The 12171-nt window shown below is 43.1% G+C and overlaps 1 protein-coding gene across 1 annotated transcript in view; it reads left to right on the top strand.

The window, feature by feature from the left end:
• The first annotated feature begins 2842 nt into the window (after positions 1–2842).
• The window catches only part of rimbp2b (RIMS binding protein 2b), a 45925-nt gene continuing 36596 nt past the window's right edge, over positions 2843–12171 (top strand). Inside the window, exons 1-5 of the mRNA XM_076269903.1 lie at positions 2843–2936; positions 7451–7555; positions 8874–8924; positions 9619–9639; positions 11871–12075. Of these exons, the coding sequence (XP_076126018.1) occupies positions 7454–7555; positions 8874–8924; positions 9619–9639; positions 11871–12075 (379 nt within the window). The 5' untranslated portion in view covers positions 2843–2936; positions 7451–7453. The remainder of the gene's footprint in view (positions 2937–7450; positions 7556–8873; positions 8925–9618; positions 9640–11870; positions 12076–12171) is intronic.

Raw genomic sequence — 12171 nt, 5'->3', positions numbered from 1 at the left:
TTTGCTGAGAAACAAATAGTTCGCAACAACACACGCTGCTGAACTTGAATCAAACATTCTTTAGAACACAGCTGATCAACCGTCTGCTTTCACGTTTGAATGAAGTTCCAGTCCTTGCGTAGTGATATGAAAGACGTATCTTATGTGGCACAAAACCCGTTGCCATTGACAGCGGTAATTACATGATATATCTTACCGCTAGAACTTTGGGAAATCCCATTCAAGTCAATGGAGCGTTCTACTAGCATTGTGAAGAGCCGTATAATAATAAGCTTTACTGTGTTCGGTGGGTTAACTAACATCGCGGCAAAGGCAGTTAGCTGTAGTAGGCTACAGCTGTTGAACAATCTCCGTGGAAACTATAGAATTTTCGTGCCGGAAAATCCCTTTCAGTGCAGTAAATCCCTTATCGTTTCTCCTTAACTAAGGAAACATTTTAAGGTATTCTGTGCAACACCCTTAAGTAAATCCCTTACCTACGGAGAAATTAAGTCTTAAGGGTCATACTTAAGGGAAAAAACTTAAGGTGCTTTGTGCAACCGGCCACTATTGCTCACCTGTCCATCACCGTACAAAGCCCAATTTAATTGGTCCAATCAGCTCTGGTTCGGGCATAGTTGCTCCACAATGGAACCAGTCCAGACCGAACTTCCCGACCTCAAATGTTGTGGGCGGGGCTAAGGTTGGCTGGCGTCCAGGATCGGATTTTTGTATTGTGGTGCCCCAAAAAGCTATATTTAAGAGCACAAATCATGAAAGCCTTCTGAAAGTGAAGCTTGTTTAACAGGCTGCCTTGAGTAGATTGAGAAGCTAAGATAGATTACAACTCAATAATTGGGTACTTGAGTACCTTGTCTTACATATTATAGCTTAGAGCATTATATAAATCAATTTGCAAAACTACATTTTACACATAATATCAGTCATTTTGCACTTTTAGCCACATTTATAGACCTATTTTTGGGATCACTTGAATTTCGTTTAGATGGATGATCAATGGTTCCAAGTACATTTTCAGTGGCCACTAGACATTGATGCTATGCCTTGTAGCTCTGGGGCCGTATTCACAAAGAATTTAAAGGCTAAAAGTAGCTCCTAAGTGGCGAATTTAGGAGCAACTCTTTTTTTCACTAAACGTAATTCACAAAGCATTTTAGACCTAAAAGTAGCACCTAAGTCTGGGACAGCTTAAAAGAAGTCGAGAGGACTCCTAACTCACTAAGACCTATTCACAAACAGCTTTCTGTGGCATTTCACGTTGCGATGTTTTGAAATGCCTATGCAGCAACAGGAGCTTCCAATCGCGAGGGAACAATTTTGCATTCATAAAAGGGACGCAATAACGCCACCAACAACAACCAAAACTACTCATTGTTAACATGTAAATTAAATGTAAAGTTTCATTGTGAATCAAATTAAAATGTTCTCCTCTTTGCAAACGTAGCATATGGTGACAGATTAATTGAATAATGTTGCAATGATAGCCTACTGCATCAATCCGTAGGCCTATGTTTCATTAGGCTACTAGGCTATTTGTTTTGCCTTACTCTTTATTCATTTAGGCTAGGCCTTTTTATTCAGTTATTCATCATCTTCCGTCCTTCGCACTACTTGTGTAGCGCACGCATTCTCAGACCTGTCACCTGTCACTCATCATCATAAGGGAGGTGTTTGGAATCATTCCCGCGTTACAGTCATCAGCCAATCAAGGTGGTCACTTCAGTCAAGCTCGTGCATGAGTAATGACGTCATCCATAGCAAAGAATACTCACTCTTAGTTTAGGAGTTGTCATTTTTCCTTACTAAGAGTAGGTCTGAAACTCTTTGTGAATAACTTTGAAAAGAAAACTCCTAGCAAAAATCTTTTAGTGCGATTTAGGAGTACTCCTAGTGGTAAGATAAAAGGCTTTGTGAATACGGCCCCTGTTGTCTAGCCTTTGCAGAAACCACCCTGTGAAAATATCACTGTGAGCTGTACTGTTGTTGGTATTTGCAAGGTTTTGCATGCCTTTTAGATTGTTAACTTGTTAGTTTCAGACCAAGACACTGCTCATTTAATGTAAATGTCATAGTTAATGTGTTTTTATATATTTGTGTGTATATATATATATAACATAGAAATATATAAAACACATTACAGTAACTAATGACAATGCACATGACAACAACCACTGTCCAAAAAATGAATGCTACAACCCCAAAAGCTCTGTTCAAACTTACTCAACATTACGTTACAGTTCAATTATTTGAACAGCAGTGAGTTTCACTGCGAGGACAATGCATCATTATGCCTGTCATCAGCAGTTCTGCCAGAGGCTCGGTTCCATTTTGCTGGTCAGCAGTATCTAGCGCATGTCACGCAGTATGTGAACTGACCCCTGCGGCCCACCGTAGGAACCCACGTGCTTAAGGAGGGTCCTGATGTTGTAATTATGTTCTGAGCAGCTCGATGTCCTGCACTATGTTAAACTTCCTGACCCAGACACACCCGTCCTGTACCCCTCAGCAGAAGGGCACCCATGACCAGATGGTGATAACTCACTCTTTCTCTTGTTTCTCCTTCCCCTTGACACTCCCCCACCCCTATCCTTTATTTTCTTCTCCCCTTCACTCTCTCCATTCTTCACATTTTCTTCTCCTCTTCCTACCTGTCTCTCTATCTCTCTCTCTCTGTCTCTCTTTAACCATGTTTCATCTCATCTCTCAACCCCTTCTCTCTCTCAATCTTTCTTGCTCTCTCCTTTCATCACATTTCTGTTTCTCCTTCGCACCTCATCACTCCCGCCGTCCTCCTCCTCTTCCTCTCTCCACAGGTAAAGACAGACTATGAGCTGCTGCGCGAAACCCTGTACACTGTGACTCAGGAGAGAGATTGCGCCCTGCGGGAGAGGACCCAGCTCCAAGGCAAACTGGAGAACCTAGAGCAGGTGCTGAAGGTGAGAGGGCACTCGCACCGGGCCGGACTGATGGCCATACAGCTGTCACCACACACACACACACACACACACACACACACACACACACGCACACGCATGCATGCACACACGCACACACACACACACATACACACGCGCACACACACACACACACACACACACACACACACACACACACACACACACACACACACACACACACACACATGCCACAGGAGGGGTTACCGCAGGGGGAGCGCTGAAAGAAGTGGAGAACGTGCTGAGGTACGCCAGGTCAACAGTCAGGGTGTTAAAGATGAGATGTTCTGAAGCAAAGGGCAAGGAAAACAACATGAGTCAGACCAGGATGTGCTATAATACAATCTGCTTTACAGGCCAGTGGAAGGCAGTAGAATGTTTGTATGGATAAATACCTCTATTTTTCAGGTTTTCAGTTTCATGAAAGAACAACACAGCTCATTGAAGAGACCACACTCTGTTCTGTAGTATACTGTGACAGGCTTTAATAAGCATCAGCATTTTGGTTGGCTGATGCAGAACACCGAGGGCAGAGGAACGCTCCCTTATCTCCAACGCAGCGCAATGCACAAACTACAATGCTTTACAAAGCGCTCAGTTAGGAGGATTCGGTAATTCCACATCTGAAGATAGCAGAGCTCAGATCTTGGGGGGGGGGATTTAATTCAACAATCTTCTGTGTCATCAGTGGTCAACGCCAGCCAGGCACACACACAGAGAAAGAGTTCTATGATCAGTGATCTTTTTGTCAGAAGCATTTAGAAGGGTGAGTACAGTGAAAAGATGTGAAGTCCAAGGAAATAGATGGGAAACAGATTGAGAATATAAATCTTTTCATAGCTGGAAATATTGTTTGAAGATAAGAAAAACCTGTCTCTGTATGTGTGAGAGAAAGAGAGAGAGAGAGAGCTGGAGGTGGTGGAATGCACAAAGTCTACTTGTAGTATGCTTTAGCTTAACATCTCCACACTCTTAAATTGAATGTGTTGGAAACAACACGAACTGTTTTGTTCCTATCTGGACTCAGATATGTGTTAAAAACAATGCAACTTGTGTTGTTTTAACACAAGTTGTGCTATTTTCAACACATGATGTGTAACGAATAACAAAAAACAATGTGTTGGAAACAACACACACTGTGTTGTCCCTATCTGGACACAGAGGTGTGTCAAAAATAAAGCAAGTTGTGTTGTTTTCAACACATTCGTTTTAAGAGTGTATCCCATAATATCTGACATTTTACCAGGTATCTGATCTATCAACATTCTGTCAATTACAGGCAGCGAAGACCCTTATGTATAAATGTGGTCCTTTTTATCCTCTGTCCTTTCTCATTCACCCTCTCTCTCTGTCTCCCCCACCCCCCTCTCTCATGATGTCTGTCAAGATGTATATTGTTTCTTAGTTCCTGTGGCTGGTCCTTCTACCGGATCTAAAAGCAGCCGAGAAATCCAGACCAGTCTCTCATCGACTCTCATTCACCTTAACCCTCCCTTCTCTTTGAACTGCCCAGTCCAATATTAAACCCATAAGGTACTCTCTTACATCTCTCAGGGACCAGGCCTCCTTCAATTGGTCGTCTGAATGCCTGTTTATTTCTTTCTTTCTCTTTTCTCCCACCTCCTGCGAGTGATGGTGTCCACCACAGGCTGCCTCTATGTGTCACTCACTGATGATTGACATGAATGATTGCCTGGCTGGGGTGCGGGTGCTCACTCAGGAATGTGGCTGTGCATGGTGATCGTGATAAGATGAGATGAGATGTTCCTTTCCTTCACTAACCTGCTCTAACTAACTGCTCAAGTGTCCAAATACACATAGCTGCGTGTCATTTCAGGCCTTGATTAGGGAGACAGTAAGGAGCAGACACTGGGCCAGATGTGGCCCAGGTGTGACCCATGTTTGGCTCTGATCCGCTCCACTGTCAGCTACTATCAGGAGAGTCGGTTATCACTTAATGTGGCGATGGGGTGTCACACTGTTGTTGCACTGGGTAGAGATCCTTCAGTGGAGGCACTGATTTATGCTGACATTAATTTATTTACCAGACACTTTATCCAAAATGGCTGTCAGAACAGGAAAGAAGTACATTTATATTAGGATATGAGCTCCCTAGGAATCGAACTGCAAACCTTGATGTTGCCAGCCTCTGTCTCTCAAGACTTAAGTCGATTAAATTAATCAGTAGTGTAATAGATATAATGTGCAATACGCATAATACTTTAATAGTAGTGTCAATCATCTGGGTTTAACAGGGTCATCTCCCTTCAGGAATGAGACCTGTGGTCTCTAGTCAGACACAATAAAGAGTTCTCTATCTACACCGCAATGTCCATCTCTTTGTATTAACAGACAACTTTAATTTAGGTAATGATGTGTAGCTGACCTGCAAACAGAAGAGAATTGTTCTTTTTAACCATACAGTATGGCCACATATTTTAAACATAGTTGTGGAATTAAAAGAAAAAGTTTACTGTTTTGATATACTGCAAATTCACATACTTGTATGCAGTGACAGCAGTTTGTTCATGTTCAATTCCCTATAGTTACCTACTGCTTTATCTGCCTTTCATGTCGAGCCCATTTGCAGATAATAACCTATTTTAGACTGGATCTTGTCCAGATTAACATAGGATCACAGTCAGATTCTCTCAAGATTAGGCTGCTCTTTGAGTGGATTTCAACCACATTAATATACTTTTGAACCATCATCATGGTTTAAGGCCATCCGCTACAGGCCCAGAGTGTGTCTTGTTAAAAAAAAAAAAACAGGTCATGTCTCTTCCTGTTGTTATGTTTACATCTCAGGGAAGGTTTTCTCCTCTACTTTTGGATGCATCTCCCTTTCTTCTTTACATAACCAAGCCAGTCTGTGTTCCTCCTCACTAACCTCTAACCTTAATGCAGGGAGAGTGAAGTGCACTGTTGTGTAATCACCTCAGCTTAAGGTCAAGAGAGACGCTTTGCATCTAACCCCTGTCTGTCTGTTTGGCCTTTTGGGATGCTACCAGGTGGGGGGGGGGGGGGGGGGGGTGGCATGTGTGCTGTTTGTGGTGGGAGTGAGGGTGGAATGGGCACTGATTATTAATCTCACTGTGGTGTTCAGCCACTCTTTCATATACAGGATGGACACCTGATCAGCGGATACCTGATCAGCTGTGTTGATCTCGCTAAGCCAACTCTTGCTATAAGGAAAACGCTTCTTTTTTTTTAGTTCCCCTCACTCTTTGTTATTGGACATGGCTTCTCTGATTGGCTGATGATGCTGATGATGCTTTTACCTGATGAGGTGAAGCAAGCTTCAAAGTGGGAGCGTGGCGTTTGCAATTTACTGCATCTGATTTGGAGTGACAGCAACATATCATCTGCCTTCTCCCACCCTCCTCTTTGAGCTGTAGGCTACATTTACAGTAACAACACTCACAAACGACAGCATTTTATTCTCTTCAGTAAAAAGTTTAACAATAATCATGATATGAGAAGGAGCTTCAGTATGAGTAATCATATAGTAGCTCTTCATCATACATATAGCCAGGTGTTATTGATTTCAATGCTCTCACCAATGCTCAAAGAGTTTTTAGATTAGATTCAAATGTATTGTCATTGTGCAGAGTACAAGTACAGAGACGACGAAATGCAGTTATCTGTGCTAATGTAGATGATGTTCATGAAGTAAGGGGTTGTGGACAGGGCTGGTTATATGATGCTGTGGTAGCAGAAGATGGATTATAGTACATGTGTTCTTTACTAATTGCTGCTGTTGTTTTGTCTCTCTTCCCCTCTTTCCACCCATCTCTGTTTCTTCCCATTTCTTTCTCACCTTCTTATTTATTTCTGTGTGTGTTTTGTTTGGCTTCTTCCTGTCATGCTCTTTTCTGTTTGCTGCCTCTTCACTTTCCACAACTTGTCATGTCTAATTTCTTCTCCCGTTCTCACCATATCTGTTCCCTTTTCCTTCTCTTTCTTCTTCTCTATCCCCCTTTCTTTTCTTCTTGGGTGTGGTCTATCTCCCCCTCTGACCATGTCTCTCCGCCTACTCTGTTGATTTCTGTCCCCTCATTCCTCCTCCTCCATCTCCTCCATCTTCATCTCACTTTCATTCTCTGTCAACTTGCCTTCTGTCTCCATCCACTTTCCCATCAACCTTACCCCACCCCCCCCACTCCCTTTTGTGCACTATATGTATGGTTATGTGTGTGTGTTTGTGTGTGTGTGTATGTGTGTTTGTGTGGCCGTGTGTGTGTGTGTGTGTGTGTGTGTGTGTGTGTGTGTGTGTGTGTGTGTGTGTGTGTGTGTGTGTGTATGTGTGTTTGTGTGGCCATTTGTGCACATGTGTGTGTGTGTGTGTGTGTGTGTGTGTTCATGTGTGTGTGTGTGTGTGTGTGTGTGTGTGTGTGTGTGTTCATGTGTGTGTTCATGTGTGTGTGTGTGTGTGTGTGTGTGTGTGTGTGTGTGTGTGTGTGTGTGTGTGTGTGTGTGTCTGTGTGTAACTGCAGCATATGCGAGAGGCTGCAGAGCGGCGGCAGCAGCTAGAGTTGGAGCATGAACAAGCCCTGGCCGTGCTCAATGCCAAGCAGCAGGAGATCGACCTTCTGCAGAAGGTGAGTGGGGAAGGGAGAGTTCTACAGAGGTCAAAGAAAGGTTAAGAAAAGGTACTCAACTTGACCCTGGCCAATGGCTAGGCTGTGGGACATCCCCTGCTTTTTATACTGTGAATCACAGAGCAGACAAGCACAGTCGGGTATTGACGCTCTCTCCGAAAGAAAGAGGATGGCAGATGCATTTGAAAGCAACTCCGGGAGACTATGATAAATGAATGGGGAATTAGACATGCTGTGGATTGGCATGTTTGCCAACACACCTTCCAAGACGGAGGTAAAGCTCCTTGCCTGAGCGTGAGCCTAATGAAAAGGCTGCGAGATGAAAAGAGGCCCTCATCAGATGTGACATTTCCAACTGCACGGCCAAGTAAACAGCGCATGTAAATAAAGAAATAAATTCTGGGAATAAATGCAGATGCAGAGTCGATGTCCCGTCACACTTCCTATGACAGGACGAGGCGGAGATAAAGCAACGCGGCAATTACAGCAAAGCCTCCCGACTGAGGCGGGCAGAGGCGGTGTCTCCACGGTGACACAAATTGGCACTTGTCACCCCTCCCTATCTCTTCGCCACTTGCGCTGTGACATTTTTAAACGATGTTCACTAAATGGCATTCCTGCCCCTTCTACGTACCAATGGGTTATAAGTCACGACAGATTGCTGCCTGTGAGCATGCATGTCTACAGTTATGTCTAAAGTATGAGTATGTGTGTGTGGATGTATATGTGTGAGGGAAACAGAGAGTGAGAGAGAGAGGGAGAGAATGACTCTGCAAGTGTAGTTTAGCGGGGAAATGTTCTTTTTGTTCCGAGGCTTCTGTGTTTTTGTCTTTAATGTCTTGTGAAGTAGAGCCGTGAAAGACACAGCTCCACAGATGTTTCCCCATCCGCATGGAACCAAAGCGCCCTCCCAACAGATGCTCGCCGTCACGTTGAATAAACAGCTTCGTGTAGCGCTGCCATTTCTCCTTCTGCTAACAACACACAGAGAACACTCATGTCTGAAACACTCCATCCCAAGAAAGCAAACACACAGAGAACACTCATATCTGAACACTCCATCCCAAGAAAGCAAAGGCTGCACTTTGATTAGACTAATCACAACAAACCCACCCTTACTTCTTAAATTGCCTTTTAGGTTCAATTAGTCTCTCCTTTTGAGATCTGTGAAGACTTTTATGACTTCTTATCTTCTGTTACATTAGTTACAAACTACTGACAACTGTGTGGTTTCTGTTGGGTTGATGTTTTAATCATGAGGGGGAGCTGAGCAGCACCTGGTGTCATGCGGTAGCCCTAATGCTCGTCTGTGTTTCAGGCTCAGGTTGAGGCTCAAAAGGAACATGAAGGCGCTGTCCATCTGTTAGAGGTAAGAGAGAGAGAGAGAGAGAGAGAGAGAGAGGAAGGAAGAGAAAGAAAGAGAGAGAGAGAGAGTGTCTGTGTGTGCTTGTGTCTGTGTGTACATGTCTTTTTTTGTTTGTAGTTCATTTTATTTTAAGTTCCATAACTGTAGAATCCAAACTAAGAATGATGAAAACATCCTCCACCTCATCCATTCACACTAAGCAGCCGTCAAGCACGGGATGTTTAAATGCCCCCTCCCCCATCGCATCTCAGCCCATCTCAGCATACAGCACAGATGGATCTCACTCTGAAGTCTCCTCTAATGGAAACTTATTTGGAGAGCCGGGATTGAGTGTGATGTAGCCTGATCACTTCAGACAGTTTCTGACTGGAGGCAGGACTGTAAAATATTTCTGGCTGTAACATTTATTACAGTTCTCTTTCTTATTACTGGCTTTTAGTTCAAGAATGATAGCTTGGTTATAACGTCTGTACAGTATGTGCTTTTAGTTGTGAACTGCTCTGTTTTCTATTAACACAGAAACATTTGTTTTTATTCTGGACTTAAGTCCAAAGTGTTTATCTCGTATTGGTTTGTGTCATTCCTGGTCTCTGTGTTATTGATGGGGAGTATTTGAGTGTGTGTGTGTAGGTTTGCGTGTGAGCGTTGCCTCTATTTGGTTGATGTGTTGATTTATTTATATTTTCTGCATACACAGAACCACTTGGACAGCATGCAGGTATTATATTTTCCCTTACACATACTCCCATCCTTCCATTCCCACCCCACACATCATCCTCCTCCTCCTTCTTCTTCCAAACTTCTTTAAATTGCTGACACACATCTGTGGAGTTATTATTCCAGCAAGCAACCGCCTGACATTCAAAACAGAATCCCAATTTATACCAACATTCTATTTCATTTGCAATGTCAAGAACTGAAGCCAGCTTTGTTATGCAATAAATAGTATTAGATGCCTCCAGAGTGACATGGTAAATTTTTCTAAGCAGACGCCCGTAACTATGTTGACATACACTCTGACATACACGCTTATCCCTGCTTAGCCACTCTGGACAGATGGCCAGTCTTGTGATCTACAGTACTTCACATGTCGTCATATTAGGTAGTACATAAATGCTCAGCAAAAGATGCAAAAATATATTTTTTTAAGAGGAAACTTGAATGGCCCCAGATTATCTGATGCCATGGTTTGTATCAGCTAGTGTCTGGTACATATGATACATGAAATCTCAGATTTCTTGAAGCCAGGCCAGTTTGGGTCAACATTCATCACAGTAATGTGGAATGAGGTCTGTGTTACGGTATATACCTAGTAAATACACACAAGCTTCGTGACCTGTCTTCCATTAGCACCAATTAAGACTTCATGATTTGACATAACATAGTAATGCACAAGCCAATGAACAGGCTTTTGTTTAAATAAGGCTTCTGTATTAAGGACAGATATCTCAGAGATTCTGACGGTATCAGTGAAGGAAAACAATATTTATATGACGATGTCAGAGTTTTGTAGTTTTATTCACACAAGCTGAACAGATGTTCATTTTTAAGGTTTACAGACAATGTTGAAACCTGCTCGAAAGCCATCCCAGAGCCTTCCTACAGTTGCCATCTCTATTTAAGCAGTTTCTGAAATCACAATCAAAACAACCACCGGCATAGATGAGTTTTCAGATATTGACATTTGACGTACAGACTACTACTAACTACTTACTCACAAATGTACCCATTCAGAATGCAAAGATAACAAGTGGTGTTGAAGGAGCATTCTCAGAACCTAAATCATTATTCTGTAAGCTGTTGGGAACTTGTATAAGCGTGCACTGTGAGTTTACTGTTGGTCATGGGTACCAATGTTCTTACTGTACATAAACGCACACACACACACACACACACACACCTCGCAGTCTAAAGAAGGGTTCAAATCAACTGGTGTGTTGACTTGAAAATGGACTACTTTAGACCCCCAGTGTCACACCACTCTCCCATCCATGCCCTAGTAGAATGTCCACCCCCAAACATGTACGCTTCCTTAACTGTGTCCGTCGTCTGTCCACCCCAACTCCCTTGTGGCCCACGCTGCACGAGACAGCGTGTGTGTCTCATTGTGTCTTATGGCCTTATGACTTGTCATAAAGCCTATGTAAATGTGCCATTAGGTTTAGTCTTGTTTCATTTCTCACACGGTTTATGAAACCTTAAGCCATGCAGCAGATGATAGCTCAAGTGTTTATTGTCTTTAACGACAATGTGTTTCATGTCCGTGTTGACATGTGTGGTGTTACATTTTATGTTTGCTAGGTTTTGCTTTTTTTCTGATACAGGGGAGATTTGGCAGAAGCCATATCGCATCCTCTATCTCCAACCTGGCTGCATGGTTTATTAGTGTCTTTCACACTCTGTTATGATCTCTTTCTTCCCCCCTGTGCCTCTGAACTCACCCCCTGATTCTTGCCTTTATTTTATGTCTGTATCTCTGGCATTGAAGCCGAGGAGAATTCCACGCACGTTGAACACAGTGTGGTTTTTGGTATGCATACCGTACGGTCCATCTCCTCTTAGCAAGAGGCTACTCTCTAGGTGACGTGTGGTAGTGGCTAGACTTGCATGTACATCTGTATTTGTATTTAGATGTGTTAGCCAAGATGAGCTAATCTGTAGCTGTTGGCGCGGAAAGCTCTTTTTTTGTCTTGTGTTTCTTAGTGGAGTACATGTGAAAGTAAAGCAAGCAATTAAGATTACATTTTTGGAACAGATAGTTTAACAAATGAGTACAGTTTATGTTCATGGTAGCTTTTTTTCACGATGTACGCTGTGTAATGGTTTTGTCCTCTCTCTCTCTCTCTCTCTCTCTCTCTCTCTCTCTCTCTCTCTTCCTCTTTTCTCTTCCTCCCTTTCTTTCTCCCTCTATTTTGCTCTCTCTCTTTCTCTATATGCTTGTCTCTCCAGGCCAAAGTGCGAGACTTGGAGGAGAAATGTCGGAATCAGAGTGAGCAGTTCAACCTCCTGTCCAAAGAGCTGGAGAAATTCCGACTGACGGCGGGGAAGTTTGACATCCTCAGCACAAGCTCTCTAACTGGGGGCGAGCCGCCGGGGTCACCCAACAAGACCCTGTCCCAGCTCCTCAATGGACTTGCTGCTCCAGGTGGTAAAGGTCTGTGCCTGTAACACCCATCCTAGCATATGGATTTTTAAAAAATGTTATTGTTTATCATGTCTTAATTTTCGATGTTGTGACTTTGTGTGAATG

Source organism: Alosa pseudoharengus, unplaced genomic scaffold, assembly GCF_046254945.1.
Source record: "Alosa pseudoharengus isolate Yale_2024_CS ecotype anadromous, Long Island Sound unplaced genomic scaffold, YU_APseudo_1.1 YU_APseudo_1.1_scf_6, whole genome shotgun sequence".
NCBI classification, from domain to species: domain Eukaryota; kingdom Metazoa; phylum Chordata; class Actinopteri; order Clupeiformes; family Clupeidae; genus Alosa; species Alosa pseudoharengus.
The sequence above is the reverse complement of the archived record's forward strand: the minus strand, read 5'-3'. Positions and strand labels throughout refer to the sequence as shown.